General features: G+C 43.5%; 1 protein-coding gene across 1 annotated transcript in view; it reads right to left on the reverse strand.

Moving 5' to 3' along the window:
• The window catches only part of LOC124789559 (potassium voltage-gated channel subfamily KQT member 5), a 506,704-nt gene that overhangs the window by 238,842 nt on the left and 241,328 nt on the right, over nt 1-26,534 (reverse strand). Inside the window, exon 5 of the mRNA XM_047256963.1 lies at nt 16,180-16,406. Coding sequence (XP_047112919.1) covers nt 16,180-16,406 — 227 coding nt within the window. The remainder of the gene's footprint in view (nt 1-16,179; nt 16,407-26,534) is intronic.

Genomic DNA, 26,534 nt, shown 5'->3' on the forward strand with positions numbered 1-26,534 from the left:
ATGCGGGCGTTTCTAACATGTACCCGAATAATGAGCATTGCGTCTAGGACACCACATACTGAATACTTAAGCGTCGGAGTTTTAATGAACATTGTAATGTAATTTGATTTTTATTTTCCTAGATATGGCTGAAGATGATTTGCTAAAAAAGCCAACAAGTAATTGCTAAAAATATGTTACCTGTACTTGACAGTTAATAGATACTCTGTTACAACAAAGAAAGATAAATGGTTCTCCTAGACACAACATCTTTCAGCGTACGGTGTATATATTTCGCCTATATTACAGTGGGAGTGGTGGAGAAGGGGAGGGGCAGTGGAATAGATAGCATGTTAGGATAAATACCCATGAATATTTTACAAATTAAATGGGGATCATTTAGGCAGTATTTAAGAAACATTCAGAGCATAGAAGAAAACACCAAGCATTCGCCACACCAAAGTAGAGACGCAAGGACATGCTGGGGCAGGGCCCAGAGGAAGGTAGCACGGGCACGACAGCGACCATGCTGATGCGGCTGACTGGCTCACTTACCGTCCGAGGTTCGCTTCGAGAGAGCCGACTCGCTCACGGAGTCGACGCTGCGGCTCGCGTTCAGGGTCCTGTGCCCTACGCTGCTTGAGCCTGAGCCGCCACCTATACAGCCCACAAAAGGCACTGCAGTTCCCACAGCCTCACTGCTCACTGCTGCCGGCTCGCCTGCTTTTTGTACCACTCGACGCCGGTGGGAAGTGGCACACTGCACCTACACATCTGCCTCAAAGCCACTACCGGTGCACTTGCCTAGCCCACTGAAATTTATTTCTCGCTGGCGTTCTCTATCGTAGAGTCTTCCAATTCACATAACTAAAATATGTTGGTCTAACAGTCTGTCTCGAGCTAACCTGGACCTAATAACAATCCATAAGAAAGTGCACAGTAGACTAAAGCTACTAACCGACTGAATGTGGAGACCGAAGCTCAGTACCATTATCTATACCTAGAAGACCCTCGTTCAACTCATGCCCTCCAATGAAAATATTTAGTGAAACTTCGCTCTCTCTAATTTCTATAACGACGCACACTCTACTTCGCTTCTTGTATCCATCTACCTTTTCTAGCCGCGTCCTGAACAATCTCATACACTAACTACACCTTCTTAAACACCAACATAACCTCCGTCTATCACACATTCCAGTAAATTAAGCTGCTAGCATCCTGCTTAATCTCCCACCATCAACAACCATGTCCTTCTGTCGCTCCTCTATCAACACACACTACCTTCTTTCCACCATCATACACTTCATACTGTTCCTCAGAGTAAATTTAATCACGTTCCTATCCAAACCATGAAATTATCGCTGTGACATAGATATCTTTCCTATGTTCCATAACCCGAATCACTACTTCCACCTCAAATGAAGGCTCCAGTCCAACCTTTCCTTGCCTTACTGCACTCCTCCCCATCTACCAACACCTAAATCTCATCCATTAGTTTTTCCCATATGTATATACGCACATCAAAAAATGTTTTGCATCACCTCGGTTCCGAGAGTTCCGGAACCTGTACAGATAATTGTAGTAGAGATCAACATAAACATCATTTCCACCCTTTTTATTGCTCATGAAAACCACACATTGCATGTTGTACCACCATAAAGCGAGCCCTTCAGAGATGGTGATACAGATTGCTGTACACACCGGTGCCTCTAATACCCAGCAGCACGTTCTCTTGCACTGACTCACGCCTGTATTCGTCGTGACATAGTATCCCATGTTCATCAATGCACTGTTGGTCCAGATTGTCCTATTCCTCAAAAGTGATTCGGTGTATATCCCTCAGAGTGGTTGGTGGGTCACGTCGTCTATAAACAGCACTTTTCTATCTCTCCCAGGCATGTTCGATAGGGTTCATGTCTGGAGAACATGCTGGCCACTCTAGTCTAGCGATGTCGTTATCCTGAAGGAAGTCATTCACAAGATGTGCACGATGGGGGCGCGAATTGTTATCCACGAAGACGAATGCCTCGCCGATATGCTGCCGATATGGTTGCACTATCGGTCGGCGGATGGCATTCACGTATCGTACAGCCGTTATGGCGCCTTTCGTGACCACCAGCGGCGAACATCGGCACCACATAATGTCACCCTAAAACTTCAGGGGACCTCCACCTTGCTGCACTCGCTGGATAGAGTCTAAGGCGTTCAGCCTGATCGGGTTGCCTCCAAACACGTCTCCTACGATTGTCTGGTTGAAGTCATATGCGACACCCATCGGTGAAGAGAACGTGATGCCAATCCTGAGCGGTCCATTCGAGATGTTGTTGGTCCCATCTGTACCGCGCTGCATGGTGTCGTGGTTGCAAAGATGGACCTCGCCATTGACGTCGGGAGTGAAATTGCGCATAATGCAGCCTACTGCGCAGAGTTTGAGTCGTAACACGACATCCTGTGGCTGCACGAAAAGCATTATTCAACATGGTGGCGTTGCTGTCAGGGTTCCTCCTAGCCATAATCCGTAGGTAGCAGTCATCCACTGCAGTAGTAGTCCTTGGGCGACCTGAGCGAGGCATGTCATCGACAGTTTCTCTCTGTAACTCCTCCATGTCCGAAAAACATCGTTTTGGTTCACTCCGAGACACCTGGAACACTTCCCTTGTTGAGTGTCCTTCCTGGCACAAAGTAACAATGCGGACGCTATCGAACCGCGGTATTGACCGTCTAGGCATGGGTGAAATACAGACAGCACGAGCCGTGTACTTCCTTCCTAGTGGAATGCCTGGACTGATCGGCTGTCGGATCCTCTTGGTCTAATAGGCGCTGCTTATGCATGGCTGTTTACGTCTTTGGGCGGGTTTACTGATATCTCTGAACAGTCAAAGGGACTGTGTCTGTGATACAATATCCAAAGTCAACGTCTATCTTCAGGAGTTCTGGGAACTGGGGTGATGCAGAACTTTTTAAAATGTGTGTATATTTATCCACCAACGTATTTTGTATACTGTCCTCGGAGTTTTTCGCGATGGTGCACTTCAATAAAGTCGTCTCGATTTACGTGCCCCGAAACTTCAAATAAAACACTCGAGCTTTCGATTGCTACCCCAGCCATTGTCATCAGGAGCAAAATCCTCTACCTGCCGCGCCGGTACGGTGCGACAGCAGCGCCTGGAACCTTTCAGAGTGGGCTGAAGTGATGCACGCGCGGGAAACGGTTAAGGCAGATCATAGTAGCCCAGTGACGTCATAGAGAACTTTGAGGAAGAAGTTCTCAAATCGGCGGGGTTGCTTCTTGCTTCCTACGGTAAGTTGAAGACACCTACCTTATATGCCCTCATGGTGGAAATGCGCTGCAGCAGTAAGTCGATCACGTCAGTGGTGTCCACCCTAAAATTTAATTTACCATCGACATGGGCACCATTACTGGATGTTTTAGCGGAGCGGAATACAGGAGGCCATTGGTGTATAGGAAACCAATGCACAGTGGCCGTTACTTAAATGCACCACCCCTTATACAAGGAAGCTATCATGGATAGATTGGTAGGCAACGGTTTTCTCTGTCGACGACCATCTACAGTCCGACTTGCAGCATTTGAGACGCTTGTTGAGAGAATGTGATTCCTGCAAGGGAGACATTGCAAACGCTTTCACGCTTTCATGTGCCACTGACAATGGACGCCTGGTGAATCGACGGAGCAGGCCAAATTTCTTCCGTACTGAGGACTAAGGACCAACAAGAGAGGACGCGTGTTGGAGGGACATGGACTGACGCCAATGTTCCGGCCCGCCTCCATCATACGAGATACGTTGTAGAAGAAAGCGTAGGTCTTCGAGTTCCCGACGTCTGTGGTGACTATGAACTGCTTGCACTGTTCCTGCGTCGTGTTGAGCACAAACGACACATTATACAAACAGAGCTTGAAAAATTGGCTGCGGCTGAACATTGCCTGGAAAACGGAGAAAAAGTACAATTTCAAAACGCGAGAGTCCTGGCATATACGTCATCATTTTGTGATTCCATTGTAAAGGGAGCAGCTGAGATTAGAATAAACCGCAAAAATTTTAACTGTGACGGAGTGTATACACTTAAAAGGTCATGTGGGTGGACTTGGGATACTGACACTTGTAGGGAGGTGGCAGCTATCAGTTTCAGACATGCCGCCGGCCCCTCGCGCCACCTGACGTCACTGCTCCCACGTGATATGAGCTACTGAAGTCGTCTTCTCGTGGATGTGCTACTTCAGTCCTACCTGGAATGTTCCACACGTTGCTGTCGGATCTCTACTATCGGAACACTGTGCCTGCCCTGGTGGCCGGTGGTATCTCACTCCAGATGACGATGCCAGAGACAGCTATCGGAAGTTCCAGTGTTTTATTTGAAGTGACGCAATTGCAAACTGGAAAGATCTTATTCAGGCACGCCACCAAGAAAGACTCCGAGGACATTACGGAAAAGATGTATAAGTATATGGGAAAGAACTAATGGATGGGATGTAGCTGCTGGTAGACGAGAAGGAATGCAGTAAGGCAAGAAAAGAATGGATAAGAGCCTTGATTTAAGGCGGAAGTGGTAGTATGGGTTATGTAAGATAGGAAAGGTATATCACGGCGATAATGTCATGGCTTGGGAGGAAAGAATAATGCCATACATTGCGCGAAATGTTACCAAGCAGACTTTAAGAACGATCATCGATAGAATTAGCAACTACGAATAATCTACAACCCCCTATACAACTATCCCGCGGATTTCGTATACATAAAGAAGAGCAATTAACAGCTGGCACAGACTCTTTCCACGGTCACTCCAGTAATGTAAAGGAAGAACTTTAATAGGGACATCATAAAAACTGCTACTTTCCAGGTGCTGCACAGTGATCTGTTGAGTATAGATGTTGATGTTGTCAAAAGTGCAGCAAATAAATTACTTGTCGGAATTTTGACAGCAAACCTCTGTGTGACACACAATCTCCTCTTGCAATGTCTGCCATTGGAGTTTAGTGACAATACAAGAGATGGGATCGTGATTAAGCGAAGCCCTGACGAAATGTATTACCCTTTCTTAGCTCTTCTGTATCTGCTCTACCTATCCTCGTGAGGGCCCCAGGCTGACAAATTATGCTACAGAATTAGCCGAACGAGAGTCTTGTGTGGTTTATTTATCCCCCAAATGAATCTCAATCTGGTATATGTCTTCCCTACAACTAGTTTCCTGCGCTTCTTCCTCTTTAAATACCTTCACCTGCATACTACTACATTCAGTGACGGACAAAAATCGCAGCACCAAAAAATTATTAATGTAGAGTAAAGAATTTCGTGAATAAATTTGTCTAGGTAACATATTTAAGTGATTAACATTGCAAGACCACAGATTAATGAATACGCGAGATAAGCCATTGAAAATTTGAAATGTTGAAACATTAATAACCGGTGTAGCCGGCAGAATGTTGAATACAAGCATGCAAATGTGCACTTAATCGGCCAATACAGAGACGTTTAACGCTGTTTGTGGATGGCGCTGGAGTTGTCCTCCACTGATGTACCATATGTTCTCTATTGGAGATAGATCTGGTGATCGAGTAGCCCAAAGCAACATGTCGACACTATGATGGCATATTGGATTACAATAGCAGTATGTGAGAGAGTGTTATCCTGTTGAAATACTGTTCATGAATGGCAGCTCAACAGGTTTAATCACCACACTGACGTACAAATTGCCCCCAAAATCATACACTCCTGGAAATTGAAATAAGAACACCGTGAATTCATTGTCCCAGGAAGGGGAAACTTTATTGACACATTCCTGGGGTCAGATGCATCACATGATCACACTGACAGAACCACAGGCACATAGACACAGGCAACAGAGCATGCACAATGTCGGCACTAGTACTGTGTATATCCACCTTTCGCAGCAATGCAGGCTGCTATTCTCCCATGGAGACGATCGTAGAGGTGCTGGATGTAGTCCTGTGGAACGGCTTGCCATGCCATTTCCACCTGGCGCCTCAGTTGGACCAGCGTTCGTGCTGGACGTGCAGACCGCGTGAGACGACGCTTCATCCAGTCCCAAACATGCTCAATGGTGGACAGATCCGGAGATCTTGCTGGCCAGGGTAGTTGACTTACACCTTCTAGAGCACGTTGGGTGGCACGGGATACATGCGGACGTGCATTGTCCTGTTGGAACAGCAAGTTCCCTTGCCGGTCTAGGAATGGTAGAACGATGGGTTCGATGACGGTTTGCATGTACCGTGCACTATTCAGTGTCCCCTCGACGATCACCAGTGGTGTACGGCCAGTGTAGGAGATCGCTCCCCACACCATGATGCCGGGTGTTGGCCCTGTGTGCCTCGGTCGTATGCAGTCCTGATTGTGGCACTCACCTGCACGGCGCCAAACACGCATACGACCATCATTGGCACCAAGGCAGAAGCGACTCTCATCGCTGAAGACGACACGTCTCCATTCGTCCCTCCATTCACGCCTGTCGCGACACCACTGGAGGCGGGCTGCACGATGTTGGGGCGTGAGCGGAAGACGGCCTAACGGTGTGCGGGACCGTAGCCCAGCTTCATGGAGACGGTTGCGAATGGTCCTCGCCGATACCCCAGGAGCAACAGTGTCCCTAATTTGCTGGTAAGTGGCGGTGCGGTCCCCTACGGCACTGCGTAGGATCTTACGGTCTTGGCGTGCATCCGTGCGTCGCTGCGGTCCGGTCCCAGGTCGACGGGCACGTGCACCTTCCGCCGACCACTGGCGACAACATCGATGTACTGTGGAGACCTCACGCCCCACGTGTTGAGCAATTCGGCGGTACGTCCACCCGGCCTCCCGCATGCCCACTATACGCCCTCGCTCAAAGTCCGTCAACTGCACATACGGTTCACGTCCACGCTGTCGCGGCATGCTACCAGTGTTAAAGACTGCGATGGAGCTCCGTATGCCACGGCAAACTGGCTGACATTGACGGCGGCGGTGCACAAATGCTGCGCAGCTAGCGCCATTCGACGGCCAACACCGCGGTTCCTGGTGTGTCCGCTGTGCCGTGCGTGTGATCATTGCTTGTACAGCCCTCTCGCAGTGTCCGGAGCAAGTATGGTGGGTCTGACACACCGGTGTCAATGTGTTCTTTTTTCCATTTCCAGGAGTGTAACTCCAAGTGTTGGTCCAGTGTGTACAGCACACAGACAGGTTGGTTGCAGATTCCCAGCTGCCATCCTTCTAACCAACACATGGCCGTCACCGGCACCGAGGCAGAAACAGCTTTCATCAGAAAACTTAACAAACGTCCACCCTGTCATCCAATGAGCTCTCTGTTCACACCACTGAAGCCGCAACTGGCGGTGGTTTTGGGTCAGTGACTGCACGCTACAGGGCATCTGGGTCGGTGTTGTCCTGGAAGTAACCGATTTGTAACAATTCGTTGTGTCACAGTGCTTCCAACTGCTGCTAAAATTCCTGCTGCAGATGCAGTACGATGCGTCAGAGCTGTACGGCAAACATGATTGTGTTCCCTATCGGTAGTGCCACCTGGTCATCCCGTCCAGATGCCGAGCTTCTTGCGACCATACATTCTCGTGACCACAACTGTCAGCAGTCATGTACAGTGGCTGCATTCCTGCCAAGTCTTTCTGTAACATCACTTGAGAAACATACAGCTTCCCGTAGCTCTATTACACGACCACGTTCAAGCGCAGTGGGGTGTTGATAATGGCATCTTTGTCGCCTTAAAGGTATTTTTGATTAACACCCACTCACCACGTCCAATCTCAAGGCGAGGAAAAAAAAAAAAGATTACCACTATTACAGCATGTATTTAAAGCTAATCTAATTTGCATCTACATAGTGGAGCTACCACCCCTATTCTTATGTAACTTGGGGGATACTGGAATAGAAATCATCTTTCAGATGTATGAACACGCCTACCCCCTTTCGTTTATGTCGTGAAACTCCTTGTTGGTGTTGCGATTTTTATTCCGTCACTGTATCTTACGATAGTCTGAGGTGGAGTACTTCATTAAATAAACGTACCTATGGTTATGACCTCTTATTCCACCCGGAACGATATTTACTGCGTATCTGTTTGTTTCTGAGATGATGCTAACACTCTAGCATATTACACCATCTAGTGAATTGACTATGAGCTTACACAGACTCGTTTAAGTTTCATTTCCCTTCCACATCGTACAGGAAACGTAACTGTTAGGTAGTTACTCCTAAATAGTAAATCAGTGACCGACCGTAATCCACGTCTGACACTTCAAAAGTAGTTTCCTATATTTTCAACTCAATCGAAGTCTCTGTCTGTAAGATCGAAAAGTTTTGGCGAAGGATCAACCCCATACACTGCCCCTCCTTCAGCGTCAGACTCTCGTTCTAAGAACTCTCTGTCTTCTACGAAGCGAGCGATAAGGACTCCGTGCACGCAGGAAATGCAAAAGAGCCGATTGAAGCATACGTACAGGCATTCTAATCATATTTACGAACAACAGTTATCATATTTAAAAGTTAAATGTAATTTCAAATATTGCTATTTACACTTCAGTTCATTAACAGAATTTAATTCATTCATTAATATGATTTACATTTTGATATAAAGGTTTAGTTACTGAAATTTCTTCAGCTTCTTCGCACAAAAACAGCTTATGATTTACCTCATGTTCAGTTACACTGCAGGTAGTCGAGTTTACAAGCTTTTCATATTAGCACTGGCTTTTTTAAAAGCAAGAAAGTTAATTAGGTTCTCTAATAAGAGTGAAGGTATTTGCATTTTGCATATTACACAAGATTACTGCACTCTGGCGGTTGGGCTTAGGTCTACACTAAGTATAAGCTTCAGGCAGAGCCGCAAATGCATTCAAATGAGCTTGCTGCGAACAAACTGGAAGAGAGCGCCTTTTTTCTTTTTTTTTTTTTTTGCCAACGCAGTGCAGGCAGATACTTAGATGTACGAGAATGCTATGCGGACTATCTGAAATAATTTTAGTACCTTAGGTTAACAAAGGAAAGTTTGCTACAAGCCATGAGTTTAAACACTATATTTATGATACGATCATGTAAATAAACATATATTTATACTAATTAATATACTTGGAATAATGATAAGCAAGATATTGTATGCCAACCTTTTTAAAAGGTTTGCATACAATCCGGTGTTGCGGTCGTTCAGTCCTGGATGGGGGAGGGAGTTGTCACTGCTTTGAATGCCGTTCACTTCCGGCCTATCGCCAGTCGCTCACGTTTATGGGGGTTGTGTGCGAATTGCATCACGTGAATGTATTTCTGAGATAAACCGTAAACAAAAATATTCATACGCCTCATGTATGCTATAAATCGACTGCGCCAATTTGTATCGAGGGCGTATTTTTTATTGGATTCTTGTGTCACATATTTGTAATTTGAAATAGCATAATGCATTGGCTGTATACATTGTTCTAACCATTTGCTGGAATTCGCCCGTGTCATTGTGGTCTCATCTTACGATTTAATAATGTCCCAGACAATTGCGGAAACTTGTTGGAACTAATTCAATGTATCCAGAATGACGTGTTGTTTTGAAACTTACCGATAGATGAAAAATGTCTGACTGGTGTTCGAAACCGGCACGTGGATTATACGTAGAATGCTGTTACCGGAAAAGTTATTTAGGCATGACTTAAGACACACCCTCACAGCTTCACCTCTAGCAAGAAGTATCAGAACAGCGCACACTCCGCTGCAGAGTGAAACTTCCAACCTGGAAACAGTCCCCTAAACTGTGGCTATGCCACTGCTTCGCAATATCCTTCCTTTCATGAATGCAGGTCCAGCAAGTAGTTTGCAAAGTAGTAGGCGCTTGCAGAAATGAAGTTAAGAGGGTGGGTTGCGAATCGTGCTTGGATAGTTCAGTCGGCGGGGACACTGCTTGCGAAAGGCAAGGTTCTGCATTCATGTCTCGGCCCTGTAAACTGTTTTACACTGCCAGGAATTTTCAACACAGCAGGCAGTCACAGCAGAAGGAAATATTAATCCTGAAAACAACCGCTAAGCCGCATCTTAGCCACAATTAATCGATGACACTCATGTTTGTTGATGATTCATATCTCATTTTTAATATTTTCTTTCAAAAGCCAGCTCTTGCTCTGGAGCGATAGTTACCTTTTTGCCATGTTCTAGAAATTTTTACTCTCTCTGTTTTTAATTGGACTCCAAGTAGATTCAGAGGAAAATATGTCAATTTTTTTTTGTAACTCTTACAGAAAGAAACGAATAGAGCAAAGATGTGTAAAAATATGAATTCATGAGGAAAAGTGGTGTGTTGTAGCAGACATGCTGTTGTTTCCTATGGCTGGTCAAGAAAGGGCCGGTTTTTTTCCTAAACCTTGTCAGTTCCGTCCATTGTACTCCGGTCCATCAATAATGCCCATCTTGAAGACGAAAAAGCATATGCAGTAATCTAGCAATGCGCAGTTTTAGTCGTACGGATATGTTTAAGTACATTGGTTGTAACCTGTATTATTTGTAGCTTGCCAGAGGTGAAGACAAATTGCATTTTGTGTTAGGAACCGATGCTCCTCATATAGTATTGGACTTATGTCTGTAACACTAGGAACTTTGCATGATAAAGCTTTTGACAATTCCGAAGTTGCTTTGAATACCACAGTGTTTTAGTATGCATGATGTTGGCGAACTTACTAATCGATGCAATGATTGACTCTCTTTATGTCTCTCAGCTTTGAGGTGGTACCGTAATTTCCTCATTCATTCCACAGACATGGTCTTAATATTGATCAGTTCTTCAGAATCGGCCCTATGGCATTTGCCTTTAACCCTTGCTTCCGGTTTATACCGTTCGTAAATTAGAATTTCACTGCACGATTTGCATTTTTTTATAATTTAAAATTTTTGTGATCGTATCTTATGATTTACATATTATGTTGCAGTCAGGTCACATTATGAACCACAGCATGCTTGTGTACTAATGGTACGTATGTCTCGTTACGTTACTAAGCCATGTTTAGACAGCTTATTCGCTCAGGCGGAGAGCAAATCACAATTTAGCTTCTTACAAACGTTTGACACTTAACGTAAGCGAGCAAGCACGTGCGACATCCGTGGAGGTAAGTGGCGACCTCTGTATAACTACTATATGGATGACACATTGGCGTACGGCTTGTGCTACATACGTTATAACGGGAAAATGGGAGCCATAATTTTGGCACATCTCTAACTTCGTCACGACACGCACTCGAATGATTTGAAATATTTTTAACTTCAGAGTAACAGGATCAAACAAGAACGGAAATTCGAATTTTTAGCGTCACACCTCTCGCGCTACCGCTTAGCATTGCTTGCGTAACTGGTCTCGCTAGTTCGTATGTCAGAGGAAAACACTGGTATTCCACCTGCAGCAAAACGGTCCAGTAAAATACTGTGGTACTAGTGTTTGTTTATCCGCATGGGATCGCAAAGACTATTAAACTATTACCAGTTTTATTAAAGTATTACCAGTATCGGAATTTTACCAATTGATCTTCAGATCGGTTTCAAGGAGGAAAAAAAAGATCACTTAAGTGAGGAACTTATTTAATATACAACTCACAAAATCAAACAGACCTGACACTGTTCAGAAATAACTTCGGTCTAAGAGATAAGTTGCATCCAGTTATCGGAGGAACTAAATGTAACACGCGGGACACAGCTGTAAAATAACTGATCGTAGTGTGATTGGAAAACATCAACCATTAGTCCACGCATTCCATTACGGGATTTATAAGGCTCTGAATCGTACGGCGCCATTATTTCCTTTGACTTGTGTAAGTTGCTTAGATCCTGAACTGAAAGGTTCTTTTGTAGCAGTGATAGGTATTCCATCATTATTTGTGCTTGGGTCTGAGAGGCGATGACTTACTCTTTCAATATTTCACGAATGAACTTTACAGTCATCTTCAAAGAGAATCGGTGACGTTGTTCCGACTGTCCAAGCGTGAATATTTATGCGCTGAAATTTTAAAGCTATCAAGCGGCTTTACCCTTTCAGCCCTTAATTGGCATACTTGGACAATCGGAAATACGTCATCGATCTGTAGCGACGTAGGAATGCTGTACATGTCGAGCATTCTACCGATTGTTCTCTGTACACGCATAAAAAATACACTATAACATACACGAGGCTTCCGTATTTTGTCTGGGACGCATTTTCCCTGCATTAGATTACAAATAGTCCCTACTCCCCTGTTCTGATCAAGGTTCCAGGGAGGTATCTCTTGGCTGTATGGAAAATGCTGGGAGTGGAAACCAGTCCCAAATATTTCCAACTGGTACTCCTTCGGCCCCAATGATTTTTAGCTGGAAAGTTCCGGACTCTATGTGGGTCACTAACTGTAGAGCCCACGCCACTTACAAACACTCGGAACTTGGTCACAGATAGGCCTACAAGACTGCTGAAAGATTCACAGCCCAAATATCAGAAGAGGGAGTTTACCATCCGGATGCATGCCCAAAAACGTATGGAATATTTTCACCAGATAACTTGAAGCATCTCTGTAATAGATACGTTTGAATTTGTATCAAACCTAATAGGCTATTGTTTCTGAGTGCCCTGTATCTTCCTCTCTGTGTCTCTTCAGTTTCTGCGACCCCTGACTGCAAACTAAAAACCTGTATTGACACAGCGCCCTCTATTCTTCTTGCGAGATAAAAATGTGTAAAAGTTGAAAACACTGTGGTATTCAAACCAACCTTTAAGTCGATGACAGCCTCATAGGAATAAAATTTTTAAAGACACAAGAATTGACGAAGTAATGAACGCTTTCACAGCCAGTGTTCACTTTAGTTGAAACACACGGGCTGAGATGTCGTGGACGACGTATGAAACTGTTCACTGACATTTCGTCCCCATCTCCAGGAGACATCTTCAGCTCTCGATTTACGACGGGGATTCATAAAGTGTTGTTTATCACCTCGAAAAGATGACGTTGAGTAATTATTTTTTTGTTTTCAATAATGGTACACACCGGAATCCCGGCGCACAGTACAGTAGCACGCCGCTAGACGTGAAAAGAAAATGGTACAAACTAATGATGAAGGAAAGATGATTTGTTCGATTTTCTTTTTTTTTTTTTTTTTTTGTTATTCTCTGGCTACTCTATCGTCATGCTACTGCAATGTAGCATGGTGATTTCAGTGTGTACCTGGAGAACAAACAAGAATTTAATTACTTAACTTTAGTGTTTCGATGTGATAAATGCAACTTCATGACCAATCCTTGTATCTTTGAAGATGACTTCATTGGTGGGGACGAAAAGACAGTGAATAGTTTTGCACAGGGTGTTTCAAAGGTTTTTTAACAGATTTCTAGGGATGATAGCTTATTTCATGGGGAACAACTTTTGTTAGAGCCAAAATCTTCGCTAATCCTACCGACGGACACTATTCGTCTTTTCTAATTGATTATGGCCCTGAGATATGGCAGGGCGTAGGCACTGTGCGGCGTTCGTAATCAATGTGTGTTGACTGTAAGCCAGTCATCTGGTCCATGTGAAAAGTAGAATGCCGAGCTTCTAATACACGGTGCAACGGATATAAGAGGAGGCATTTCTACTGGTGACGGAGAAACATTCAATAGTATTTACGTCATTTGCAGTTCAATAATTACAGCTACTGCAAGACGTATCTTTTCAGGTTGGTTAGTACCTCCAAGTACATGCAGCATGAGCAATCCTTTAATGCTTATTTTTCTCTGGGCACCAGGTCTGGTGTTAAAATGGAGACATCTGGATGTAAAACTGTTAGCGTATTGTGGCAAGTGTAATCCGCTTATGGTGCAGTTACGACCGTGCAGAAAAAACACCAGGTCGCAAACTTTGTGAAGTGTTTGTGTGAAGACTGTGTGACACAGGAAGAATACAACCAACGTGTTGATGTGTGTACGCATTAAAGTACCATATAAAAAAATATCTGCACTTAACACCGATCACTCCCTGTATATCTTTCTCCAGAGACATTAATGCTTAATACTTGAAATTTATTTGCAGTTGAGATTATGGACTACCGTCTGCTTTATGGAGTGACGATAGTGAAAATTCGTGTCGGGCCGGGACTCGAAACCGGATTTCCCACCTATTGCGAGCGGTCGCCTTACCATATTTTTAAATTTTTTAAATCTTATTTTGTTCGGTATTGTACGTTGCGTTTATTCGGGACGGATGTGCCATAACACCCGTCGAAGTTCATCATTGATCAATTTCCTCAGTTATTTTCTTATTACAGAAGGCAGCTAAACCTCTAGCCGAACACGCTGAGCTAGCATGCCGGCAGATATTTTGGTACACAGCAGTATTAGAACAAAGGACCTTCAAAATGGTTCAAATGGCTCTGAGCACTATGGGACTTAACATCTGTGGTCATCAGTCCCCTAGAACTTAGAACTACTTAAACCTAACTAACCTAAGGACATCACACAACACCCAGTCATCACGAGGCAGAGAAAATCCTTGACCCCGCCGGGACTCGAAACCGGGAACTTGGGCGCGGGAAGCGAGAACGCTACCGCACGACCACGAGCTGCGGACATAGGACCTTCGACATGGCAGCTTTTTTATCTCATTTTGTTCTATATTGTATGTTGAATTTGTTCGGGGCGGACGTCCGATGACACTCGTTCAGGTTCTTCGTTGGTCCGTTCACTCAGCATTTTTAACAGAGTGTAGCTACTCTGCTGACCGAACACGCTGACCTACCGTGCCGGCTATTACTAGGCTTTCGGAGCACAATTCACAACCATACCCAAATTTCCGTATGTCGCCAACCATGGGCCTGCAAGCTGTAGTCGTACATCCATTATGCGTATTGCCATACAGGGAAGACATTTACTGGAACGTCGATTGCCTGGTATCGGTGAATAAACACGACAATGCAATGCTTATATTATTCCGAATTCCGAAGGAGCAGACACTGCGGTGACTACAGCCGTCATTGGGTCTGGCAATGAGTCATGCTCGGATAGCCTAAAGGTATGGCGACCGATCGCGTTAAGTGAGAAATCCGAGTTCGAGTCCCGGTCCCTCACAGATTTTCATTGTCGTCATCTCATCATACAGCTGATGGTAGTCCATATTCGCTATTGCGAATATATTTCATGTGTTTCATGTTATGCAAGCATGCCTGAAGGAACTTTTTATCGTAATTAGGAACAATACACGGACTGCAATATACCGGGTGATCAAAAAGTCAATATAACTTTGAAAACTGAATAAATGACGGAATAATGTAGATAGAGAGGTACAAATTGACACACATGCTTGGAATGACATGGGGTTTTATTAGAACCAAAAAAGTAGAAAAGTTCAAAAAATTTCCGACAGATGGCGCTTCATCTGATCAGAATAGCAATAATTAGCATAACAAAGTAAGACAAAGCAAAGATGATGTTCTTTACAGGAAATGGTCAATATGCCCACCATCATTCCTCAACAATAGCTGTAGTCGAGGAATAATGTTGTGAACAGCACTTTAAAGCATGTCCGGAGTTATGGTGAGGCATTGGCGTCGGATGTTGTCTTCCAGCATCCCTAGAGATGTCGGTCGATCACGATACACTTGCGACTTCAGGGAACCCCAAAGTCAATAATCGCACGGACTGAGGTCTGGGGACCTGGGAGGCCAAGCATGACGAAAGTGGCGGCTGAGCACACGATCATCACCAAAAGACGCGCGCAAGAGATCTTTCACGCGTCTAGCAATATTTCTTTTTTTTTTTTTTTGGTTCTAGTAAAACCCCATGTCATTCCAAGCATGTGTGTCAATTTTTACCTATCTATCTACATTATTCCGTGGTTTATTAAGTTTTCAAATTTGTACTGACTTTTTGATCACCTGGTAGTATTAATGCTTGTTGGGTAGGTGGTATGAAGATGTAGCACATCTGGTTAATAGTCCCTGCTTTTTGGTGGCGAATTCAAGCGCCGGCGAATTCAATAAAAAGACGCCTAGTGTCACTGCTAAGGGTCAGCGAACATTTCGGGTCTAACAAAACTGGTTGCCCATGATGTCATCTATCATCCTTAAAAACTTATTGCAAATACTTTGAAACACATTGTATGTTGACCACGCCTCTCAGCCCGGAAGTTTTGACTGAAGAAACGTGCGCAGGTGTCAATGCTGAAGCCGGCAACTTAGACTGCTAGGCGGGAGCAGGTCGCAGGACGCGCCTGCAGAACTTACCGAGGTTCTCGGAGGACGCGTTGAGCTCGGCAAAGCCGCGGGTCCCGCTGGCTGCGGCGCCGGCGCCACCTGCGGCCGCCCCCGCCGCCGCCCCCGCACCGCTGCCGCCCCCGCCGCCACCGGTCTTGGCCAGCGACGGGGAGTGCAGCGAGGAGCTCTTGTGGCGGCGGATGGTGGGCAGCCGCGACACGAACGACGCGTTGTGCTTGAAGCTGGAAGAGACGCGACTGAATCTCAGCGTCAGACACCGCTCCGCTGCCGCCGGCGGGCCGGGGTCTCATGCATGGGGCGGACAAGCACAGCGCGGAGGAGGCAAGCACGCGGCCACACACAGCAAGCACGGCGCGGCATGCGCTACGGGGATCCCACACTCCGAGTAAAACAACTCTGCGACTTGTCGGGCGAGCCATCACTCGTCTGCAGCTCTCTCTCGGGTTCCACTGAGGTCCTAAGACACTGAACTCGCACTCCTGGGGACTACGGTTCAAATCTCAGCCCAGCAATTCTGATTTACATTACTGTATGTACAAACTGCAAAAACCCACATTTAACACACAATCGGACAGTGGCAAAGCGGGAAAGGGCTAAATGTGGTGGTTTGGGACACCACAGACTATAGCACGCTATCTGGCCACTTGCGTATTGAGGGAAATCTGAACAGCAGCCGCTACATCGAGCAAGTTCTAGAGCTTGTGGCATTGTCCCTCCAGCAGGTTGTTCCACATGCAATGTTTCAGCAGGACAACGCCCGGCTACACGTGGTGAGGAGTGTGTAAGCCTTCTTCGAGCAACGACTGATGTTGTTGCTTCCCATGTCTGGGAGATGGTCGGTTGGTACTTTGTTCGTTCAGATCCTTCTGCAACCCTTGTAGACTTTTTGAGGCCGCGCACACAAATCACGTGGCAATGTGTTTTTCCAGTAGCATCTTTCATTCCATGCCTCGGCGACTACAGGCTCTGTATGTAGCGCGTGGCGGCTTCACAAAGTACTAAATTCTCGTAGTCAAAGTGCATGTGCAGTTTTTTAATTCTAATCGTTTATGTGTCGTCATGTCACTAATCTGTGGAATAAATTTCTTTGTAATCACATTTCTCACTCTTCGTGCTGCAGTTTCCACAAACAGTAGTGTAGGTTTTTAGTGGTGTTCCAAAACCACGCAAAGCGAGTATTTGGATGGTTCCGTTCAAAGAGCACGGCCCTGCCTTTCTAATAACCTTGTTAGTTTGTGGCATCACATCTCTTTGTGTTACCTGTTGCGTAGGTATGGTACATGGGCGCAGTTGCAGGCTGGGGAGAAGCCCGAAACACTTCATCAGGAGATTTACGAGAATGACCCGGTAACGTTCTAAATTGTACGGAAAGTGGCGCGGAAAAAATTTGCCGTATTTTACATGCAAGGTGACATGGCAGGGAGATGGAAAGTTAAATATGTGGGTTGTTCTGTTATTTGTTGCACAAAATTGGCAAGGAGAGTTTCCATTGGTTCGATGTTACATACTTGTTGTATTTAAAGGTATAAACTGCTGCGTACAGAATGCTGATAACTGGAAGATGTTCCTTATAAGCTGGGGGGAGATTTATATTTGTCTTTTAGAGTAAATAGATCTTATGTAGCACATGCACCTCACTTCATGCTGCAGAAGAAGCTTTTCTAGCATGCTTAACTTCTGAGCTGTTAACAAGAAGTATTTTATTTAATATTGCTTAGAACAGTGCCTCAGTATTATCTTGATAGTTGCCCTTCGATACGTATTTACATTGACAAATATCTGGCTTCTCCTCAGTAACAGGCGGTTAAATACACGTATTTGGTAGATGAGGTCGCTAAGCCACACCTCCATTTTACACGAAGGTTATTGAAAATGGACTTTCTTTTAAAATATTTGCAATGTATTAAAAGTTTATAGTGCAGCCATTGGAGCCTGAAGAAATTGCCTTTAAAATAATTTCTATTGGCTATAAGGAATGGACCCTACCAAACCTTTGTTTTGTATACAATCACGAACAAAATTTACACTGCATTAACGATTGTTTCCATTTTGTTCTGTAGCCAGCTCGTTGCTGATCTACGGTAATGTTTAAATGGCAATAGTGCCATCTTATTGTATGCAATGCAAAAGTTTCAGCACAAAATAGCAGATACTGTTCATAATATGTTAACATATTCAGAGTTTGATGTAAGTAGCCTACATTCAGTGGTGGAATGAACAAAGTCCAGATTTCGGACGTTTCTGGAGGTAGTTCTATAGAGTTAATTCGCGATAGTTAGAGTTACTTTCTTGTCGTGAGGTCTGTTATTTAGCTTTGTGTACACTATCTCTGAGGCTGCAGCTACTGCCTCCACTAGTAATCTTCATTTAACTACAAAGGGGACAATAGCCTTCTGTAAGCACACACTCTGTTCCTATTTGAACTGCGTGAATAACCGGGCCTGCATATGATTCTGCCCACAAGATGGCAATACCGCCCCGGTACTGCCGTTTGTCGATGTTATTTTAATCGGATTGTAGGAGGACGTACATAGTCTCAAGTAGAGCAACAAGCACCAGATACATCAACTTACTAGAAATTCCACCATACAGTTAAGGCACTACTCCAATACCCATGACTGGAAACGAAGCAGTAGATTACCTACGATACTGTCGATGTAAAGAGGCTTGTACTCAATAGTCACCATATACGCTACATGTAAAGAGTTTGACTCTTATAAAACACTTATTTGGCTTCTATTGCTACCAGTAACGTGTTGATGTTGCTTGTCGGATGGAACGTTATAGCTGCATGACAGTGCTATTACGACACACGAAAAACAATAATTCAGTGTTTAAAATTATGTAGTGTTCTCTTCCTCAATATTACCTGCGAACAGTTTGCAATCCCACAAAAAGTTATTAATTCTAGGAAAATTTGGGCCCATCAGCATGTCAAATACACTTTTTCTTACTTTGTATCTCCCCAAAGACCTTAAAAAATTAACAAGCTGGATTACAGTACTTTTCGAGAGTAGTTTGTCAGTGGAAATAAGTCAACGTTTCTTTGCTGTGAAACGATGTACCCGTTCCACCAGGATAATGTGTAACTCTTCATCCAGCACCCACAGTTGCGTGCTTTTTGTTTTCAGCACTATTTGTGTGCAACAAACACACTGATATTAATTTCATACTCTATTGTTTTTCATGGTTGCCCACTTCTAAGAGCTTTTAAATTGCAGAATACGTGCTACATTAACAGCTTCTATTATAAACAACTGTTTAAAAAAACAGGAAACTAAATCTACGTAACAAAATACGTAAGCTGCAAATATCTAATTCTACAATATATTAAACAAGGCAAAAGTGTAACGATTATTCTACCGTCTCAGAAGGAAACAAGTCGAGTACTTCCACAAATACACTACTTTAAATTACAGCACTCAAATACCTTGGAAAATGTGCAGTAAATTTCAACACACTGGTATGGAAAAGTGTCTTTCGTTCCAGAGGAAGTCTTAACATTGGTCTAGTATCGAGTTTTATCTTTTTTGTGGGACTATGTTTTCTATTACGCTGCCCGTCACGTTGATGATAAATGCATTGACTTTTCCTGTAAGGCAGTAAAATTTTGATAACATTCTCCTTTGGTAATAATACACAAAAAAATGTCCTTGTGAGGAATGATACAAGAAATTGTACTCTTGAAAAGTCAAAGAAACACAGAACACGATTAATCTGTTTCGTAAAATGATTTCTTAAGGAAGCTATTCTGTGCCATGAAACATATATCCAAACATAATTGTCAGCTGAAGAATTTGAAGCTAATATCTATTTGGCCAGCCGATACTCTTATAGTCTACAGAATATTTACTAGCTCTACATATGTTATTATTGCTAGAGTGCTGCCAGCCCAAAATGTGCATTAATACGTAAGAAATATCGCACTATGGCTTTTTGATAGCTATATCTTTCCTGTCCCCATTCTCTTAGAATGATTCCGTATCACTCTTGAGGAGCATGTCCGTTTGTCTGTCTCTTTTGACGGATGTGTTACATAGTCATATACAGTTTGCATCACATACACTATGTTCGCCTGAATCTTCAGCTTTTCTTGGCGAAACGTCTTCACTCTGCAGTTTTATTAAAAGGTTTGTGCAGTGACTCCAGCGGGTCAATGAAGCCTGTACGAGGAGAAGCCCGAGTTATAATTATCATATATCTTGTGTCTGGTCTTTCGGACATGTTGAAAAGAACAGACACCACTTCGACCCTGTCACCACTACGAATCGAGACACAAAGGAAATAGAGACATTAGCTGCCAGTGGGCTTTGATTTATAACAATGGGCCAAGTTGAAGGTTTGTGCTGGGCCGGGATTTGAACCCAAGTCTCCTGCTTACTATGCAGATGCCGTGACCTCTACGCAATCCAGACACAGATCACCACAACCGCTACCCTAGCATACCTCCCATCAGACCAAAATTTGAGTCTGGCTGGAGGCATGCTATGGCAGTCCATGCGGTTGAGTTGACAACTGTAATCACACGGCATAGTGATCAGTGCATCTACCTCGTAAGCAGGAGATCCGAGTTGAAATCCCACTCCAGCACAAATTTTAAACTTGCCCCACTGGTATAAATCAATGCCCACTGGCAGCTGACGATTTTAATTCCTTTGAGTCTTTATAATTATTGCCTCGAAAATATGAAGTATGGTAATAATTTTTGTCTGTCTGCAGGTACATGTCTGCAATCCCAATACACCGACCCCCAGCGCCAAGGTGCCATAGCACGTCTCTAGAGGTGTCAAAAAAGGATGTGGCTCATCTCATCTCCATTATTCAATGATCTATGCCTTTTTGTTTTGTCTAGAAAAGTGCTGCAGTATTGTGGAGTGGGGATATCAATGCGCACCAGGACTGCGACATTTATTACGTAATTCCATTTTCTCGAAGTGATAATTAAAAGTTGTGGCTACCTCTCGTACGCTTCACTGGGCATGACAATTGCAGTGAAATGAGCCATAGTTTTGAGCATGATCCTAGTTTGTCCTGCTATACCTAAAGATGATGTGGACATTGGTACGTGTAAAGTCAACGATAGTCTAATGAAGGTTGACAATTACGGATGATTTTTAACAAAACACATAAACCCACTACTTTCGCACTGTCCTACTTTTCCTTCCATTTAGACCTCTTCTGCAGCATATCCGAAGCATCAGGTTAATGTCCCTAGATCTTCTAATTCTGAATGAACACGTTTTCATAGCTTACTGTACCAGTTTATATACCAATGTTGTTCTCCACGTTACTGTAATATCCGGTATTTCTAATTGTCTGAGCTTTTTTTCCCTTACGTTTCTGTTCTATCAAATCATTATCTCATAACTGTGAAATCTGAGTTTACAATGTATAAGGTGTTGGGCGGAATAACATGAACACTCATAAGTATTAACGTAAGACTATCTTATTGCGTACAGAACAGACTGCACCCTTTGGACACCTAAACATCTGCCTATGAGATTATACACTGAACTGTCAAAAGTCATGGGACAGCGACATGCACGTATACAGATGGTGACAGTATAGCGTACACAAGTTATGAAAGGTCAGTGCACTGGCGAGCTGTCATTTGTACCCGAATGATTCACGTGAAAATGTTTACGAAGTGATTATGGACGCACGACTAGAATTAAAACGCTTTGGACTCGAAATGGCATTTGCAGCTAGCGCATGGGACTTTATAGTTTGGAAATCGTTAGTGAATTCAATATTCCGAGATCCACTGTGTCAAGAGAGTGTCGGGAATACCAAATCTCAGACATTACCTCTCACCACGGACAACGCACTGGCTGATGATCTTCACTTAACGACCGAGAGCAGCGGCGTTTGCTTAGAGTTTTCAGTGCTAACAGACAAACAGCACTGCATGAAATAACCGCAGTAATAAATGTGAGACGTATGACGAACGTTTCCGTTAGGGGTGTGTGGCGAAATTTCGCCTTAATGGGCTATGGAAGCAGACGGCAGACGCGAGTGCGTTTGCTAACAGTACGACATCGCCTGCAGCGCCTTGGTTCAAATGGCTCTGAGCACTATGGGGCTTAACATCTATGGTCATCAGTCCCCTAGAACTTAGAACTACCTAAACCTAACTAACCTAAGGACATTACACAACACCCAGTCATCACGAGGCTGCAGCGCCTTCCCTGGCCTCGTCACCATAACGGCTGTTGGTCAGGCGAGTCCCGATTTCAGTTGTTAATAGCTGATGAGAGGGTTCGAGTGTGCTGCAGATCCCTCGAAGCTACGGACCCAGGTTGTCAATAAGGCACAGTGCAAGCTGGTGGTGGCTCCGTAATGGTGTGGGCTATGCTTACATGGAATGGATTGGGTCATGTGGTCCAACTGAATCGATCACTGGTTGGAAATGGTTACGTTCGGCTACCTGTAAATCATTTTCAGCCATTCATGGACTTCACGTTACCATGACAATTTGTCATGTCACCGGACCACAGTCGTTCGCGATTGGTTTGATGGACATTCTGGACAAGTCGAGCGAATGATTTGCCCACCTAGACCGCCCATCATGAATCCCATCGAACATTTTTGGGCATAATCGAGATGTCGGTTGGCACACAAAATTCTTCTCCGCCAACACATTCGTAATTATGGACGACTACATAGGCAGTATGGCTCAATATTTCTACAGGGAACTTCCAACGACTTGTTGAGTCCATGCTGCTCTACGCCGGAAAAAGGAGGTCCGACACGATGTTAGGAGGTGTCCAGTGACTTTTGACACATCAATATATATTATTGGCATGATCTTGTTGTTGTAGACTTTAGTGTGAAGATTGGTTTGATACAACTCCCCACACTAGTGTATCCTGAGCAAGCCCCGTCAATCTGCGTAGTTACTGCAAGCTATATCCATTTTAACCTGCTTACAGTAGTCGAGGTATGGTTCCCCTCTGAAACATTTACCCGCGGTTCCTACTTTGCCAAATGACTATTCTTTGATGCTTCAGGATGTGTATTATCAACCTATACTTTCTTTTAGTCGAGTTGCGCCATAAATTTCTTTTCTCCATATCGCGATTCAGCACCTCCTGATTAGTTACTCGATCTCCGCCTCAGTTCTTAAGTATTCTTCTATAACACCACATTTCAAAATCTTCTATCCTCTTCTCGGCTAAACTGTTTATCGCCGATGTTTCACTACCATACAGGGCTACCAATCAATCACCTTCAAAAACACTTTTAAATTTATATCAGATATTAACAAAATACCTCTTCTTAGGAAAAGCTTTTTCTTGCTGTTGCCATACTTCATTTTATATCCTCTCTACCTCGGCATCATCAGTTATTTTGCTGCTCAAACAAAAAACCTCCTCTGGTACTATGACCACTCTCATTTCCTACACTAATTCCCTCGGAATCGTATAATTTACCTCGGATATATTCCATCACCTTTATATTACTTCAGTTGATGTTCATCCTACAATGCCTCTTCAATACATTATCCATTTCATTCGGCTGCTCTTCCAAGTCCTTAGCTGTCTCTACTATAATTACAATGTTACTGGCAAACATCAAAGGTTTTATTTCTTCTCGCCAAACTTTAACTCCTTTCCTAAGTTTCTCCTTGGTTTTCTTTACTGCTTCCTGAATATGCAGATTGAATAATGTTGAGGATACCTCCCTGGATTTATGATATAATCCTGTTTCCTATTTCCCTTTCATGTCCTTGGACCTATATAACTCCAGTCTGGTTTTTGTGCAAGTTGTAAATAACACTCCTTTCTCTGTACTTTATCCTTGATACCTTTAGAATTTCAAAGAGTACCAGTAGTACTACTAACATTGTTAGAAGCTTTCGCTATATCTATAAAAGCTGTAAGGGTAGGTTTTCCTATCTTCAACATACCTCCTAAGAGTAGTCGTAGGATCACTGCCGCTACACTTGCTCCTACATTTCTCTGTATACCAAATTGATATTTTCCAGTACCGGCGTGTACCAGATTTTCCGTTCTTCTGTAAGTTATCTGAGTATTTTGCGGCCATTCGTTGGATTGTAGTCACACGTGTCAGCATCTGCCTTATTTAGAATTGCAATCATTACACTTTTCTCGAAGTCTGAGGGTACTTTGCCTGTTCATATACGTTGCACAGGGGATGGAATTGTGACATCATGATTGGATCTCCCAAGGCTCTCAATAATTCTGCGGGAATGTCGTCAACTCCAGAGGCCTTGTAGATCCTTCAGAACTCTGCTACATTCTTCTCACAGTATCATTTCTCCCACATCATCTTCATTTACCTCCTCTTCCCGTTTTATAATATTGTCTTCATGTTCATTTCTAGCGCATAACCATTCTGTATTTACGTCCACCTTTCATCTCCACCTTTTTTGCTTAACATTGGTTTTACATCTAAGCTCTTGATATTTATATGGATACTTCTTTTTCTGTAATTTTGTTGCTAATTTTCGTATAGGAAGTATGTACGGTTCCACTAGTCATGCACATTTTTACATCAGTGCATTTGTCCTCTAGTCATTGCTGCTGGCACAGAAAATGTTACTCTTCGTTTAGTGACATGATAACACCAATGTGTTGCGGATAAGCTAGAGGCTAGTCTCGGGAAAAAGGACGTATAGATCGGTGTTCATGTTATTCCGCCCAGCCCTTATGCACTGATTGTCCGAAAGTCATGGGAAGGCATTGTGTCACGAATCGAGCTGCTGAACAAAATGCAGTGCTTTTACCTTCGTACAGGCTTGGTAGACATAATTCACAACTCTCATCCCGCATTCAAACTCGTTTAACTCGCGACGTGTGCCACTTTCTCTGCAAACCAGTGTATAACAGACCGCATAGACATCGTGTCTGTTCCAGCGCGATACGGATCATGAAGCTGCAGCATTCGGTGTTCATATATGGCACAGCTGCAAGTGGGACAACCGTTCCCTGACTTTTGGCTATTCTGTTTACGTCTCTTGTACTTACAGGACGATTGCTTAGCGCAGTTATTAGTGTGTGTGGCGTAACTCTTGTATGGCTGCCCATTAACGCGACATCACTATGCACGCCAAAAACTGCCAACCATATAGTGTATTCCTGTAGTTTTAATATTTGACTTCCTACTGAATTTATTCTCAGAAGATATATTTGAGGCCCCTCTTAACGCTAAATCCATGGATGTTGACTATTTACGCTAGTTGTATCAGGAAAAGTAGCAAGCACTTGTTTTAATGAAGCCAAAATCTTCAAGAGAGCATTGATATTTCTCAGAAAACGTTTTCCTTTGACGCGCTATTTGATCTTCGAACAACTCTTACTATTCCTTCCTTGGGGACCGCAGTCATAATCTACTTTTTTATTTTCACGCTATCGCTATTCGCCTTTGGAGCAGTGCAACAGTCATTAAATAACCCACATGTCTAAATGACTCGTCGGAATCTTACAATGCATGCGTGATCATATACAGCAGTCGTCGCATTATAAGATATGAGTGAGAACTGAAAATAATTATTGCAGCAGACGTGCTGTAGCCTCAGACGGTACCATATCTTTCAGACGCGTCGGATATTTCATAAACTTTTCACCTTTGCACTTGATAATGGCTATAAAGCCGAAATATCGATAGTCTGAAACAAACGAATAATAAAATACTTATAATAAAATGGCAATAATTCCATTAAAGTAAAACTGTTATTCTGTTGACGCATTAGCGTCGGAAGTGTTGATAACTTTTTCTCGAGTTATTGAAGCCATGTCTCAATAAGAACCCATTCCGCATTGGACTGTGGTTATAATCTGATTCCACAGGCAGCAAAGAGAGACAGGCTTAGAATAGACTTTCACTTCACTTCCTTTGTTTACAGATTTGTTTAAAAGAGTTTTTATTTTACAGGGTTATACACTTATGAAGTAAAAGTCTCTGTCTAGCATGGACGGTTAAATTGGCAGTAAATAGCCTCCATACACATGGCGAGTCCCGCAAGACGAAACACAACTTTTACTTCCCGAACGGTTCCAGATAGCGAAACTAGACATTCGGCGAATCATAGTACGCAGACCAGCAAGTACTTATGTTAACATTGTTAGTACTCTTAGCTGTCGTATCAAGAGGGATAGTGAAGTTACTATGTATTATTACACGTTTTAATGGAACATTATACTTTTTTAAGGCTTACGATAGCGTTATAAAAAGTTGAGTGCTGTACTAAAACACTTATTAATGTTGTGTGAAAAATTCTCGTAAAAGTGTGTGGCTATTTTGACGCAGTTCAGTAGAATTTCGCGTAAGATTAGAATTTCGCGTAAGATATATAGGCGCAGTTTTCCAATTGATATTTTACAAAAGCTTCCCTAATACTT

Source organism: Schistocerca piceifrons, chromosome 3 (assembly GCF_021461385.2).
Source record: "Schistocerca piceifrons isolate TAMUIC-IGC-003096 chromosome 3, iqSchPice1.1, whole genome shotgun sequence".
NCBI lineage: Eukaryota > Metazoa > Arthropoda > Insecta > Orthoptera > Acrididae > Schistocerca > Schistocerca piceifrons.